This window comes from Nuphar pumila, chromosome 8 (assembly GCF_984573655.1).
Source record: "Nuphar pumila chromosome 8, dmNupPumi1.hap1.1, whole genome shotgun sequence".
Classification (NCBI taxonomy): Eukaryota; Viridiplantae; Streptophyta; class Magnoliopsida; order Nymphaeales; family Nymphaeaceae; genus Nuphar; species Nuphar pumila.
In genome coordinates, this window is record NC_143256.1 from 14,490,044 (window position 1) to 14,507,559 (window position 17,516).

At 38.3% G+C, this 17,516-nt stretch overlaps 1 protein-coding gene across 1 annotated transcript in view; it reads right to left on the reverse strand.

The window, feature by feature from the left end:
* Positions 1–3,059: 3,059 nt before the first annotated feature.
* LOC149829656 (actin-interacting protein 1-2-like) overlaps positions 3,060–17,516 on the reverse strand; it is a 174,620-nt gene continuing 160,163 nt past the window's right edge. Inside the window, exons 10-11 of the mRNA XM_090015221.1 lie at positions 6,524–6,931; positions 3,060–3,314 (exon numbers count right to left, since the gene is read on the reverse strand). Of these exons, the coding sequence (XP_089871347.1) occupies positions 3,060–3,314; positions 6,524–6,931 (663 nt within the window). The remainder of the gene's footprint in view (positions 3,315–6,523; positions 6,932–17,516) is intronic.

The following is a 17,516-nucleotide window of genomic DNA, read 5'->3' on the forward strand; positions in this document are numbered from 1 at the left end:
AATGCTACATATTACAACAATTTACAATAATAAATGCTAAAACGATACCGCTTTGTACTAACGAAGACAAAATCATTCAACGATCATTACTTAAGAATGTTAAAGATTATAACGATTTACACTAATAAAAGTTAAATGCTAAAGCGATAACGATTTATACTAAAGAATACAAAATCCTGCAACGATCATTACTTAATAATGTTAAACATTAGAACGATTTATACTAATGAATGCTAAATGCTAATACGATAATGATTTGTACTAACGAAGACAAAATCCTACAGCGATGATTACTTAAAAATGCTAAACATTTCAAAGATTTACACTAATAAAAGTTAAATGCTAAAGCAATAACGATTTGTACTAAGGAATACAAAATCTTATAAGCAATCATTACTTTAGAATGTTAAACATTAGAACGATTTATACTAATGAATGCTAAATGCTAATGCAATAATGATTTGTACTAACGAAGACAAATTCTTGCAGCGATGATTACTTAAGAATGCTAAACATTTCAACAATTTATACTAATGAATGATAAATGCTGAAACGATTATAAACGATTTTAAACCATTTACCTCATTTAATTGCAGACCATCTAAAATGAACTTAGCATTATCCTCCTTGACATTTATTGTAGCCTATCGGTCGATCTTGGAAAAACCATAAATCGCAGGGCCACACTGAGAACAAAAGGCGACAATATGCTCTCATGCTCAGGCCTACAAAAATAATATATTAGTAAGACTATAACCTTCAATGACATTAGTCTATAACTACCAAATATGTAATAAATAATTACCTTAACAAATGGCTAAAACCCTTCGACGGTTTTTGTACCCTTACTCACACGGTAAAGTTGACTGCATAAGAATGCAAGAATAGTAGCACCCCATGCATAGTTGTCTACTTCATCGAAGTCTTTCAAGAACTGCAGCCACAGGTAACTTAACCTCGAACCAGACAAATCCGAAAATAGAGTAAGTCCAAAAAAATAAAGAAGGAAGCTGCGCAACTCTTGGTCAGCTCTTTCAGATGCACATGTAGCAGACCGACCTTCCCATTTATTACGAAAAGAAGAAACTTTCATTAATGTGAAATTGCTTTCACCAAAAATACATTGACCCCAATCCTCCATCGACATTCCCAGAAGGGTCGTGCACTTGTCCCTTGCATTATAGTTTGAATCTCATGCTAGGACAACAATTCTATGGCACTTAAGACCCGTAATTTGTGGCACATCTTCTAGGGTCATGGTGATCTCAAAAGAATCAAACTGGAATGTGTTCATCTTATGATTTCACTTATTGACCGGGTGGGTCATAGTGTTCCAACACAAGAAAGCCACTGAAGTGCATATTTCATAATTGATCATTCTGATATTCACTCAGATGTCCATATTACGACAGAACTGCAGGCCACTGACACCGCCCTTTGAGCTTTTCACCTGGCGCTCTACTTATCTTCTGACCTCTGTGTAGCACAAAATAACATATTATTTGTATCAAATCAAAATTACTCTCATTTGTACTTTTACATGTCGCTATACACAGTAATTCCTATATATAATAATCGTTGCACACTCGCTATCACTGTAATCATATACACAATAATCAATATCAAAGTAATCGCTATACGTACTAATCGCTATACATAGGTCACAATAATCACTATACATAGTAATCGCTATCACAGTAATCACTGTACATAATAATACCTATCACAATAAATCATTACGTAATCGCTATATGTTACATATAAACAGATTCAGATATCCTTCAAATTTGAATATTTATCAGATTTGATAGCAAAATCAGAATCGAATTATACTCGAATAGTTTTAGCTTATCAAATACAACTGAACAATCAAATTTGGTCGGATATAGGATCAAAAATATGATTCACTGAGTGGCAGTTGTGCCAGAGAATGATGTTAAGGCACTTTATGCATTTGAGAAAGGAGGTGAGACGGCCTTTGTATTTGCATTGAAAACTGGATTTAGCAACTACCACCTCATAAAATGGTAGATGCCAAATCCAGAAATGGACTGCTGCCACTTTGTCAAATGCATAAACTCCCTCCAACTACCAGTTCCCATATGGAGACTTATTTCACATTCTTAAGATCGAAATATCATCAAGAGGGCATTTATTGCATCCCCACCCAAGGGAAGCCACTTCTTGAAGGGACACATGAGAAAACGTTCTTTCCCATGGGGGGAAGGTGTGAACCAGTGTTGTCAATATTGGCCTGAATGTCGATGCACCAGAAAATACTGACCTGAATTGGCTATTTTTTAATAAAATGTAAAAAATAGATTAAAATTAATTTTTTATATTATTTTAATGGCTTTAACATGTGTCACGTTCTGATTGACACAATATTTTTTAATTATTTTTTGGCCAATTCAGAATAATTCACTTGAGAATGGATATTGGAGGATTCACCTGAATCATTGGGCCAAACGATACAAGTCCGATTCCGATACAGACAACAGTGGTGTGAACCCATTTTGACAGGAAAGATGCTTGTTTGCCTTTATTATGTAAACACCACCACATGTTTTCCATGGAGATGTTTGTTTCACCTCCCTTAGTAAAAGTTCTCTTTCCTACGAAAGAGTGTCTCTTTCATCCCCCCCGAAAAGAAAGCAATATCCATGCTTGAACAAAGAAGAGAGTGCGAATAGGCCAAGGGATTAAGCATTCTATTATTTCATCACAATTCCAGCAATGAACATTGCATACACAAATATGATCATGGAAAATATTTAGGTGTATGCATGGCTGATCAGACCGACAAAAGGAGAAGGAAAAAAAAAAACACCCAATATAACCCAAAAAAGGCGAAAAACTCACATCAGCAAAATCATATCAAAACACGAGCCATTCTGCTATGTTCTTCTAGTCTTCAATCAAAGACAAACTGGAAAGGGTTTTCCTACAAACAAAACAGAGAATTCTTTTGACGAAGACTGCACAGAGCAAGAAATGTAAGGCCACACAACTTGCTTCCAAAACCAAATCAACCATCAATTGCAGTTACGATTCCGTTACTACTGCACTAATCTCCACACACGAATGCATGCATCTTCACCAGAGCTTACAACAGTGCAATCATCATTGAAAACTAATCCATAAACACCTCCCAAGTGAGCACCCTTTATGGTTATACGACTTGAAGCTGGCTTATCAACTTCATATATAATTATGCTTGTGTCTAGAGATCCCGTAGCAACCATTGTGCTATCAGGAGACCAAGCCACACAATTTATACGAGCAGTATGGTACAACATGTTCTTAAGCTTAACCTGCAGAAGATAGTCAACTGGTTAGTGAGACAAATGTTCAGGAAGTTAAAAATCAAACCTTGGTAATTAACATTACATTTCTAAAAAGGATTAATGCGGAAGGGAAAGGAAGAAAGAGAGATGGACTATGCAAATGGGAACCAAAAAGTTAGAAGTATGAACAACTTAAATATAGTGACAAAATCTATCAAAAATAAAGAAAAAAAAAACATGGATGAAGCATGACAGCCTTCCACTACTTTAATGTGTGTAAAAAGAATTTAGGAAACAAAAAGAAAATTAAAAAACCATATAGGATTTACATTGTGCCTGATAAATTGAACCATGGCATTTTGCTATGTCACATGGGTGCGGGTGCGGGTGCGGGTGCGGGTGCGACACGGGTGCGGCGCAATTTCAAAAATTTTGGACACGGGGACTCGGCTATATATATATATATAATTCTAGTAAACAATTAAAATTAAGTAGCCAAAACTATGACCTTAATTTTTTTGAAAGTTTCAATTTGGCATTCCCATTTCTTTATGGTAGTTCTTAAGCTAGCTTTTCTAATACTTGTGAAACTAGTATTTTTTTAAACTGGAAAAGCATTTATTTAGCTATCTCAAATGGTTGGGTTACCTTTTATCGTGTTTTATACATATTTTTACATAAGTTGTGACTTGTGAAACAGTCACACAGACTGTGCACACAGTCTGTGCAATGCAGTCTGTGACTGTGCAAACTGTGCACAATCACACAGACTGTGTGCAATGACTGTGCAGTTGCAGTTGCACAGTCTGTGACTGTGCAACTGCATTGCACAGTCTGGTTATATATTAAAAAAAAAGATATATAAAAATTGTTTTTTTTTTGTTTTTTGTATTAAAAATGGACATTTTTGGACTCGGTCAAAGTTGACCGAGTCCAAAATGTGGACGGACGCGGCCTGGACTCGTTGACCGAGTCCGACTCGGCGTTGACCGAGTCCGGGCCGAGTCCGAAGCCGCACCCGTGTCCGCACCCGTGTCGGGGCGTGTCGACTCGGGTGCGGCACCTCCCTAGCCGAGTCCGTGTGACATAGGCATTTTGTAGTCTAGGAAAACAAGGGTAATTATAATACTGCACACAAGGCCATAAATGCTTAAGAATTTTCAAGGTTTTTGGATCTAGAATGCCATTGACATACAATAGAATGAATGTCTACTACATTTTTCATAACAGGGATATTGCGCCGAATCAATTCATTCTAGCTCTTGATTGCTTTGTCACCTTCTCGTGAAAATCCAGAACATGCAATTAATAGCAAAGTACACCATTATTATCACAACTGGTATTTGTCTTATGCACCACAATTTGCTTTGTAATACCATTGTTGCTTAAAGCTAAACTTATGGTCCCCAATAGTAATATTCCTGCTTATTGCTGATCTCCAATCTTTACTGGGCTCCTCCTTTTCCCAGTTCCTTCAACTTGCTTCATGTCAAATTTTTTGTGTTCTGTAATTTCAGACAGCTTGTAACATGCCCATTCTATCCCTGACAATGCTCATCTTTCTGTTTAATTAACTCTTAAGGACAAGATGTAAGGATACGTGGCATTTCTTCAATATGTGTTTTTATTTTTGCTTTACGTAACATGCATTAGTATTGTATCATTGTCATCAATGGCTCGGGTAATTGATTTGTAGTACCAGTTGGAGTCACACTATCTCAACCGGGCCATATTCAGGCAAACCTAGCTTGACTAATAAAAAAAATTAACTCAATCCTAGTGAGGATTAATCTATTATGAGAGATCATCCCATGTGATTAATGAGTTGGGACATCAACCTGTTGTAGTTGGAATATTCATTTTCTCTTTCCTATTTCATTGAGTCAAATTGAAATGACAAAAATTGACACAGAATTAGAGCAGCCATGACGAAGTGATCTATTAATCTCATCTTCATGCTTTTTCCTCTAATCTTCTAACCTCTTTCTTCTCTATGGATTTAATATTTTTCAGAAGATTTCTTTGTTTTGAATGTTAAATTTTAAAACACTTACTGGAATCATAGGCAGATCTGACTGCTAGCTTTGAACAAATCTGGAATCTAACTTGTTTTTTGGTCCCATAGGCTTGGGTGAAGGGGATAAAAGGATTGGTACGTGGAAATGGTAGCTCTATCTCAGCTGGTGGTGTGGTTGGCTGGAACCAAATAATCAAATCTTCAAGGGAGTACGACCTTGCAAAGGGGGGTGATTGAATTGGTAATTAATTTTATGGTTCAAATCAAGCTTGCAAAGGGGTCAAGCTGAGGTTCCAGACTGACTTATGGTCCAGGGATGTAACTCTTGCTGAAAGATATCCACCGTTTTTTCACATAAACAGAGATAACAGCATACTTGTAAGTGAATGTTGGAAAGGAAGAGCTAGTTAGTTCACTGAATTCAGAAGGAATTTCAAGGAGCAAGAGGTAGAAGATTGGTTTTGGTTATGGCTATTGGATTTTTAGGCCCATGGAAATTTTCTGACAGCGAGAATTCCTTATATGGAAATGTGACGGATGTGTTATGTTCTCTATAGCTTCATTTAGCCATGCTTTTGGCTGTAAAGATGTAGACCACTTTCCAAATGACACCGTCCAGGGTTTCCATCCCTCTCCTACAGCCAAGATATTTGTGTGGCTCTTTGCACTTGATAAGGTTAATAACCAGTGCAAATTGAAAGACAAAAGTTTCCAGCTTGCAAGTACTTGCTACTTCTGTTTCGATGAGAACGAAACAATTGAGCATTTGTTTTGGTTTTATCCAGCATTTCAGTGGTTGTTCAAACAAGCTTTGGATTGTGCCAATAAAATGGCCAGATGGGGATTTAGCTTGGATTGGTCGGAATAGGACTGGTGGTTAAGAATCTTAATTTGATCTATTCTGTAAGCTTGTTGAAAGATTTCTTATCCCCTGGCTTAAATTATTTCTCTTAGACAAAAAAAAAGGATTTACATGGTTTGCAAAGTGTTATAATGTGCATCTCCCTCGCATACTGTCTGTAGACTCTGTACATACACCAATTCTTGTTTTCTTTTTGTTATGTGTGTGTGCTTGTGTTCAAGGATTGATACACACACACACACACACACACACACACACACACACACACACACACACACATATATATATATATATATATATATATATATATATATATAGAGAGAGAGAGAGAGAGAGAGAGAGAGAGAGAGATGGTACCTCTCGAGTGACATGGTCCCATACAACAGCTTCTCGATTGAGATCACCAGAAATAAACATAGAGGCATCTGGGGACAAACGAATGACGTTAATAGCACCACGATGCTTCTCAAGGACTGACTCTTCAGTGAGAGTGTCCCCATTGACAGAATAGACGTGGAGTTTCCCATCTTGGCCACCAACAATGGCCTCACTTCCATCAGGTGAAATTGCAGATGCCGTCACAGCAAACCCAAGATTCAGAGTTGACAACACTTTGGATCCATGAAGCATGATTACTCCTGAATCAGTTGAAAGCAATGCCAGCTCGGGCTTATCAAGTGCAATATTTAAGTCCTTTGGTTGTGCACCAATATCAATTTGTTCTTTATCACCACACTGATCAGCATGCAGCGGAATTCTCCTTACCTGTAAAATTTTGGGAAAAGGATCATCTCTTGTAGCAAAAGCAAGTTGAACATATTGTACATAGCTACAGTTGTTGTACAGTCAGCAAAATATAAGCCCCACAGCAGGATATCATCAATTGGAATTTGGCAGGTAGATTAAGAAATTGTTCCTTATTAAAGGAATATGCTATTCATCAGACTTGGTGAGCAATACTACCGTGTATTGAACTTTTATAATTGGCTGGAAAGCTTTCCAGACAAGAATATATGGACTATCCCTGATATTTACTATCCGAACATCAAAGAAGAGGACCAAATATTTGGAGAACACCTGATAAAATCATCAAATTGGACTAGGACAATATAACTTAAAAACGAGGAGAAAATCTCCAACCGAATAGCCTTTGGAAATCTTTCACATGTTATTGCCATTAGACATACTAGCGAGCACAGACATGCTCCCAGTCTATGTCACAGGGACTCACCAAAGAGGCCTCTGCACCCACGTCGACGCGACGCGGGTGTGGCACCCAATTCGGTCAACCCGCACCCAAGGTTATCATTGTCCAAAATGGACTTGGTTAACTTTGTCCATTAAAAAAAGGGACAGGGCTCGATAATGGGTAAGGGTACCTCGAGCACCCCCCTCCCCCCCCAATTAAAAAAATAAGGGGGTACCTCGAGAAGGGGTAAAGAGGGATGGGGCTTGAGAATGGGGTACCACGAGAAAGGGTAAAGGGGTGGTGTTAAAATATATATATAGATATATATACCCTCCCGCACCCCCACACCCAAGTTCTTTTAAAGTGCCGCATCGCCGCCCCCGCATCTGCACCCGTACCTATGTGACATAGCTCCCAGTTTATCCAATACATATATGCACATGTATGAATACAAATTGTAGTTAGTTGCCTGTTTATAGAGAGCGTGAGAGAGGTTGACTATACCATGCACGTGCGAAAATCAAATTCCACTTGTACAACTTACATAATGAATAACAAATAGTGTCAACTATCACATACAAATCAATTCCTTATGCTGTGAACATTGGATCAAGAGAATTTCTGCTCATGACATTTTATATGTCAAAATTACAACTGGCACGGTAACAATGTCAGAACAAAACAATATCCATAGTGCTATGATTAGGCCAATGAAGCACTGCTCGTCATATTATATCATTACATGGCAAGGTGTACCTTTCAAAAGGTATATGTGTAATTAGGTTAACCTAAAGTTAGACATAACATACAAGAGAGTTGACTGCGACATCACCCACCATATGAGGCACTTTACAGCCCTGTGGTACCTCCTGTTATCTCTTCTCTATTCTTCGTCTTCACCACATGAACATAAAGTTGAATTACTTGCTTAAAAGATGTAGTACTGCTCATTTCAAGCATGGGCGTGAACAAATCTCAATTCATTTTTTATTTCTTCTCAAGGAGTATTGAAAATGATATTACTTGCATATTTTGGTCAAACTATTTCAATGGAATATTATATAGAATTTCAAAGGCTATTTAAGTTTCTAATTCAAGAATTTGACATCAAGAAATTGGTCTCATTTACGTACCTCTTAGAGATTGAAGTTACAAGAACAACAAAGAGTATATTTATCTTTTAGAGAGAATATGTTGGAAGATACTGTTATTAGTCAGTTTGGAGCCTTGTGAATTAACTAACATATCTGTTATCCGATTAGCCTGATTAATCAATTCATGCACAATGAAATGATACTGAGATGGGCCATGAATATTCAAAAAATTGAAGGCTACTCATCAAAAAGGAATCTTCTATGCCAATTCCTTTGAAGTACAAAATAGATGACCTGCATGTATGTGCATAAAAGAACCGCCTCTGGTTTTATTTTCTTTGAGAGTGAATTCCGTACCATTGAATAGAAAAGAGACAAATGATCATAAGCTTAAATGTTGAAGCCAAATTATAAAGCCATGTCTTTTGGGCCATTTGAAAAGAATTCATGTAAAAGCAATATTACAAAAGGCAGAGATTCAGGTGAAACTTCTAGGAAGCTTTATGGTGATAAATAATATCTATGAAAAGAAGCAACCATATATTGGTGACTTGCCACTTTAATAAGAAAGAGTTGCATTCAAGATGTTTAGCACTTCAAATTTTCTGAACAGAATTGCAAATTCTCCAAGAGAGTTCAAGGCTTGACTTCATAAATCAATTCGATAGATATCTTTGCAACACCTCAAGATGGAGCATTGTTGCCTATCTCAATTAGGGGTGGCAATCGGGTCGGGTTGGCAGGTCGACCCGGCGGGTTGGCTGGTCAGCATACCTCAACCCGACCCGTTTATTAAACGGGTCGGCTGTGGCAAACACGAACCCGACCCGTTTATTAAACGGGTAACCCGACACGACCCGCCAACCCGTTTATAAACGGGTTGGGTCGGGTAAACGGATTGGCAGGTTAGCAGGTTGACCCGCCCGCCTAACCCGTTTATTAAACGGGTCAGCTGGGTTGGCATACCCCTAACACGAACCCGACCCGTTTAATAAACGGGTTAGGCGTGAAAAGATACTGTCATTTAGTATAAAGTCTGGATCTCAGGATCCAGACCCAATTCCTTTCATTTTAAACACATGCTCATTAATGTTTCATTAATGACATGCTATAATTTTATCATAACATGTAATGGGTATTTTCGTACCCTAGCTATTGTATCTGTGTGTATTTAATCAGAGAAGCAAAAATGAATACCTTGATTAGGGATTTTTGCTGCAGCCTCGTTCTCTCTCCCCATGCTGTGTTGTTGCTTGTAGATGAAGAAAGGAACCCATGATTTCTATCATGGTATCAGAGCAGCAGGTTCAATATTGAAGATCGGTTCCTTCTATGACTGATTTGTCTCCTTCTAAGGTACCTGTTTTCTCATTTTTCCTATCGATTTCTCTTGTATTTAAATCTGCAGTCCAGACTGAAATCTCTTCTTCGTACTCTCCTTTTTCTTTTTGCTCTTTTGAAATACATCATTAATCTGCTTATTGTCTTCTTCAAGTACCTCCTTTTGATTCCCCTTTTTTATTTAAGCCAACGTGTTTCTCTTATTTCCAAAATCCAAAACTTAAATTTGGTCACGTTGGCACATTTCCTCCTTCTTTCATTCCCTGTTGTTCTTCTGTCATATCTACTACTTCTTTCACATTGCTGCACGTGATCTTACCCATCCATAAGCAAAATAATCAAGCAAGATCAATTTTTTTGATCTATGTGTGATTACAAGAGTTGAAAAGGATCACTCCAAACTCATTTGCATATTGACGTCAGATCAGATTGTGATCTGCACGCCCAGATCTATCTTGATTAAAATAATTTCATCTTCGAATTCATTTTCATCTCTGTTTTGCCTGTTTTCTCATTATTCTAAAAGGAAAACACATTATTTTCAAAATAACGTACCTATTACTGATTGAATTTTATTCAGAACAGATTCTTTACTGTGCAGTCCTGTTTTTCTGCCTCGTGTTCATCAGTTAAAAAAAAAAAACTAGTCTGGTCTTTAGACTTCTCTGATATTAAAATTTATGTTCTGAATTATACTAGAATTCAATTGTGGTTGGGTCTTTGTCGTAAGGCCATTTCTTATTTTTTATTCCTTCTCTTGGTTGGATCTTATTCCTTCTTGTTTTTGGCTTCAAAAGAATATGGACTCATTCCCTCATTCTCAGTCTGGTCTTTCCTCAAACTTTCTCAGCCAACTCGTGTCTGAGAAACTGAACAATTCCAATTTCCTAACTTGGAAGCAACAAATCATACCATTCATAAGAAGTCAGGACCTTTCTGGACATCTGGATGGTTCTGTTCCTGTTCCTCCAGAATTCATACCACAAGAAGAAAAGAATGGTGAGAAAGATCTTTCTATTACCTATGTTAGAAATCCTGAGTATGTATCCTGGATGAAGTGAGATCAGGCATTGGTTGCCTATATCACTTCTACATTGTCACAAGAAGTGCTTGTGGCAATTCCAGATGACTGCTCTGTTAAAATGTAAAACTGTGCAAATGTTTCATATTTACTAACAAAAATGATAAACTTTCTCCTCGTGTGATTCCTTGTGCTTTTTTAGGATATGCTGAAAACCAGAAAGGTTATAGATGTTTTGACTTCAAAAATAATAAACTATATGTGTCTAGAAATGTTTCCTTTCTTGAAAAGGAGAGCTTCTTTGATTTTAGAAAATTAAAAGACGTCACTGAGTACTGCTTTTTGCTAGATCTAATATCAGCATCTGATGAATATGACCTTGATTGTAACTTTGATGATGATCAAAGAATTATTGATCTTAATGTTGAAAATGAAGAAGTTCATAGAGATACTAGTATTCAATATTCCAGGCGACAAGAGTCTAATCCTCCTTGTGCACTTGAAAAATATTCTAACATTCCAACTAGACAATCATCCCGAATCTTGAGGCCTCCAGGAAAGTTTATATCAGTGGCGGAGCCAGGGGTGGGCGGCCGCCCACCCTAAAATTTGAAACCGAGTTGACTCATGACTCGGAAAACCGAGTCGAATCGGGACTCGTGAAACCGAGTCGACCGAGACCCGGGCTCTCGATGAGTCTAGAGCCTGCCAAAAGAGGCGAGGGGTAAAACCCTAGCCAGTTTTCTAAAGCTCTGCCCCTCCGTTCCAGCGTTCCCCTTCAGTCACAGGCAAGACGGCAACCCCATTCGCCGGCAATCCTTGTGCTCTGCAGTGCCGCCGGCCTCCCTTCGGTGAACCCGCGGTGGCGGTGCCCCCCTCCGAGCTTCTCCCTCTCGGCTGCAATCTCCGGCGACGCGAGGCACCGGTGTCGCAGTCAGTCGGACCTTTGCCAATCTCCGGCAACCATCGCTAGCAGTTTGAAGAAGACCCTCTTATCTCCTAAATTTGAGGGTGGGTTTTGTTCATGTTCAGTGGCTCTGGTGATACAATATCCAGTTATCCATTCTACAGGAGCAATACAGGCCAATCCTTCAATTTGGTTCTTGATCCTTTCTTTTTGGGGCACAACTAAACGTGGGTCTAGTTTCTTTCCTCCTTTTTGGGCGCAACCTCATTGGAAGAGTCAATCTTGCTATCCTTTCTTGGTCATCGTGCGTGCATAGGACTCTCCTTTTGTGCCTGCTGCTAAAACAAGGTATGGATGTCTATCAATGTAACGAAGGCAACAGATAGCGTATCTTTATCTACCAGATAGTTGGTGAGTGAATTGCTTGTTCTCGATTGTCTAGGATTCTTGTAGTGAGTAACTGTGGCCATTGACAGATTTTAATAATTGGGCGTCTGTATTTTTTGTCTAACAGGCATTTTTATACTCTTTTTGCTTGAATTCTGCATATGGTGCATGTTGGTCATCATCGGTGTCATAAAAAATGTATTCATTTTTTAGCTTAAAGCTTTTTCGGGGTTCTACGGCCAATCTTGGTGGTCAGAGGCGGAGCTGGGGGGGGCGGGGGCAGGAATGGGCTGTAGCCCAGTCCTGCCTCTCGAAACAGTTAAATTTTTTTTTTTTAAAAGCCGAGTCCTAGCCCAGCTCAGCCCTGACTGCAGCAAATAGTTTGATTTGTCCATATAAAATAGATTTTTATTAATAATTGTAGCCATTTTTTATTTTATCTCAATTTTTTTTTTCGGGGGCGCTGCCCCCGAGCCCCTGACTATCACGCCATTTTTTTTTTTGCTACACCCCTGTTTGCCCATCCCCCACGTCAATCCTAGCTACGCCACTGGTTTGTATCATATGAGTCTTTCTCACCCACATATAGGGCAGTTATTGCATTAATTCACTCATATGAAGAACCATCGACATATTTTCAAGCAAAAAATGATATCAAATGGATAGAAGCCATGAAAGCTGAATTAGATGCACTTGAAAAGGCTTCTACATGGAATATTCAAGATCTTCCTTCAGGGAAGAAAACTATAGGATGTCGATGGGTTTATAAAATTAAAACCAAGAGTGATGGTACTCTTGAAAGATATAAAGCCCGTTTAGTAGCCAAAGGTTATGCCCAAGAATATGGGATTGATTATGAAGAAACCTTTGCTCCGATGGCTCGTATGACTACTGTCCGAACCTTAATTGCCTTAGCTTCTATCAAAAAATGGTCTATTTTTCAAATGGATGTCAAAAATGTTTTTTTAAATGGAAAGCTAGTTGAAGAAGTATACATGGAACCCCCTCCTGGTCTAAGTATTCCTAAGGGTAAAGTCCTTCGCTTAGAAAAAACTCTTTACGGACTTAAACAAGCACCAAAAGCTTGGTATGATAGGTTTAGTCGTGTTATGATTGATATTGGTTTTCAATTCTGTTTAACTGACACTGCTTTGTTTATTAAGAATTCTGATGCAGGGATCATTGTGCTTCTTCTCTATGTGGATGATATGATCATCACCGGAAGCGATAAACAGGGAGTTGAAACAATCAAAACACTTCTTAAATCTCATTTTGAAATGACTGATTTGGGCTTGTTGAGATACTTTTTAGGCATTGAAGTTGCTTATTCTCCTAGAGGATATTTATTATCTCAGACTAAATTTGCTTTTGATATTGTTTTCAGGTTTGGTATTACTGATGATAAGAAAGTTGACACTCCAGAAGTTGTTAATGTTAAAATGAAGATTGATGATGGAGAACTTCTTGCAGACCCTACTCCTTATAGACAGCTTGTCGGGGCACTTTCCTATCTATCCATTACCAGACCAGATATAGCACATGTTGTTCATACAGCAAGTCAATTTCAACATGCTCCTACTTCTGTTCATATGGGAGCAGTCATGCGTATTATCATATACATCAAGTCCTCTCTTTCACAAGGACTTTTCTTATCTTCCTCCTCTTCTCTTGATTTAATTGCATATACTGATGCTGATTGGGGAGGTGATCCCAATAACAGACACTCAACCACTGACTTTTGTGTCTTTTTAGGGGAATCATTGATCTCGTGGAGGTGTAAAAAGCAGCAGAAGGTATCTCTCTCATCCACTGAAGCTGAATACAGAGCCATGGCAACCACGACCATGGAAGTAGTTTGGCTCCGACGACTGCTTGCTGACATGGGAGCTGAAGCAACAAAGGCTTCACAAATGTGTTGTGACAACAAAAGTGCGATCTACATTGCCAGTAACAGAACATTCCACGAACGCACCAAACACATCGAAATGGATTGTCACTACGTCAGAGAGGAATATCTACACGGGATAATTGATCTGCCATATGTCACTTCAGAATATCAGTTAGCAGACTTCTTTACAAAGCCTCTCGCTGCTCCCCGATTTCACTTTCTCTTAGACAAACTTTCGCTCATTGTACCGTAAGTTTGAGGGGGAGTGTTAAAATGTAAAACTATACACATATGTATATATAATAATATTATATTATTATTATATATATATATATATAAATACATTTTTCATTTCTTTCTTTTCTGTATTTTTTTTCCTTTATTTTTATTTTTTGTCTTTATGTCATCTAGTTCAGTTTGAACTAGAATGACTGTTGCTAGTCAAGTCCTGTCCAGACTTGACTAGCAATAGAGCTGTTGGACTGACACATTCCAACAGCTCTTAATAGAGCTGTTGGACTGTGTCCAACAGCTCTATTGAGTCCTCTTTCAGCTGTGTATATAAAGGGGTGCAGCCCCTCTTGTATTTCATTCCAATGCTTCTTAAGCAATTGGTTTTTCATATCAATAAATAATACATTTTTGTTTTTATTTTGTTTCCGGTTATACCCTTTTTAAGGGTTATGCTTTAGTGTCATTCTTGACACTTGCCCTTGTTAATCTAAGCTCGTGTTTCGAAGATCCCCATTTCATTTCATGCTCAACAATGCAATTATGGCATCGACTGGTTCAGACATATTCTCAAGTTTCTCAGGCCAGAGTATTATTTTTAAAGAAAGAGTTTCAAATGCTAAGAAAGGACTCCATGACTATTATGGAGTATTTGAACAAAATGAAGACTATTACAGATCAATTGGCCATTGTGGGATGCAATGTTAGTGACAAAGATATGGTGCGACAAACTTTGAGTAGGTTGGGGTCGGACTATCATATGATGGTTACTTCCTTATTGTGTTTGCCAGATTTACCTACATTTGAAGATCTTCGTGTCAAGCTTTTACAGTATGAGATGACGTTGAAAGGATTTTCTGAAGATACTCATGCTCATGTTGGAGCACACAATGTTCTTGCCACAGGAGTTGCCTATGGGCGAGGACGTGGTAGGTATGATTTTTGAGACAAATGGGGTCAAGAAAGAAATGGACAAGGAAGTCGTGGAATACTACCTACACCCAATGTTCCTCCCAATGGGCAAAGGCAAAGGACAATACCTACCTGCTTTCTCTGCAACAAAAAGGGACACATAAAGGCAAATTGCTGGTTTAACCCGCAAAATAGAGGAAAGCAATTGGAGACAAGAAAGGGAACAGATACATTGAAAAATAGTGGAGAAGTCAAAGAGTTACTATTATTTGCCTTGGCTGAATTGAATATCAAACAGAATAATCAAGGTACTTGGTATGTTGATTCGGGTGCAGCCACTCATGTCACTGGTGATGCTGGTAAGCTCCTAAATCTTGTTTCTTATGTTGGTAGAAATAGTATAGTCACTGGAGATGGGTCTCACCACCATATTTCGCACATTGAAAATTTTGTAATCCCCATGTCCAACTATTCTCTTGCACTTTGAAATGTCATTCATGCTCCTAATATCAAGAAAAATATTGTTTCTGTCTCTAAACTTGTAGATGGCATTAATGCTTCAGTTGAGTTTACTCCTTTTTCTGTTTGTGTTAAGGACCTTCAAACGAGAGAAACATTCACTGAAGGAAAACGTCAAGGAAATATGTACGTGTTCCAAGAGAATCCTTCCTCTCGTGTTCAACCTGTTGATTCCATCTTGAAGCTCACATCATCATCTTCAGTTTCTACTGAGAGTGTTTTTAATCTTTCTGAATGTATTGAGTCGAATCTTTGGCATGGTCGTCTGGGTCATTGTAGTAGTCGCTTTATTGATAAGCTTGTTTCAAGTAGTCTTATTCCCAAGTCAAGTCTAGACTTAAGGGTCGATAATAAAAAGTGTTCTAGTTGTCTTCAGTGTAAGAGTCATGTTCTTCCTTTTCATTCCATTAATAAAAGAGCTTCAAGACCATTTGAAATTATATGTTCTGATGTTTGGGGCCCGGCTCCAGTTCCTTCCATGTATGGCACTAGATATTATCTCATATTTGTTGACAGTTATTCTTGATATACATGGATCTTCTTTATGAAAAGTAAATCTAAAACCTTCAAGTTATTTCAGAATTTTCATTCTTTTGTTCAAAACCAATTCTCTCAGAATATTATTTGTTTCCAATGTAGTGGAGGGGGTGAATTCTCTTCAAATGACTTCATAAATTTCCTCCAAACAAATGGAATAAGTAGATATGTGTCTTGCCCTCACACACCTCAACAGAATGGGATTACTCAACGGAAGCATTGTCATATTGTCAAGAGTGCAATGAGCATGATGCATGATAGTAACCTTCCAGTTACCTTCTGGGCAGAGGCTTTTCACACAACTGTCTATGTCATAAATTGATTGCCTATGAACATCTTAGAGAACAAATCACCCTATTTCTCTTTGCATGGTGTGCATCCAAATTATCACGATTTGCGTGTATTCGGGTGTATGTTATGTTCATGTTGACAGTTCAATGCGGCACAAGTTTCAGGATAAGGCCTTAAAGTGCAGATTTGTGGGGTATGCTGATGATTACAAAGGCTACAAATGCTATGATCCCGTGAGCAAGCGCATAAAAATATCCAGAAATGTTGTGTTTGACGAATCAAATTTTGGTCATAATGCTAGCACTCCTCCTGAAATTGAAGTTTATCACCCTTGGTTGAACTCAGATCTCTTTTCTAGTATTGATAATGTATGTTCTTCTTAATGTAATCAAAGAGACTAGGGAAACGTATCTACTGTTGCGCAAAGAACTCAAGAAAGTGTAACGTCTGAATCACTATTGGCCCCTGAAAGGTATAAAGGCATTGGTTACTCTCGACGTGAGAAGGAGATACCTCCCAACTTTAATCAGGAGCATAATTCTCCTTATGTTTCCACTCAATCACTTGCTCACAGAAGGTCTACCCGACCTCGGCATCCTATTGATAGGTGGGTCAGTTATGAGAACTTCACGATGGATTTTCAACTTTTCTTAACCTCTTTGGGCAAGGAAGATCAACCGACAACATTTTATCAAGCAATCAATTCTAAGAGATGAATTGAAGCTATGAACAACGAAATGGCGGCTCTTCATGAGTCTGGCACTTGGGATATTGTTCCCAGACCACATAATCGGAATGTGGTTGGGTCAAAATGGGTCTATAAGATAAAGTATAAGCTAGATGGTGCTATCGAGCGATATAAGGCAAGGCTGGTTGCCAAAGGATTCACACAGGAGCAAGGACAAGACTATGATGAGACCTTTATTCTAGTTGTGAAAATGGGAACTATCCGCATCATAGTATCATTGGCTGTTGAGCACCAGTGGACTCTCAACCAATTGGATGTGAAGAATGCGTTTCTACATGGAACTCC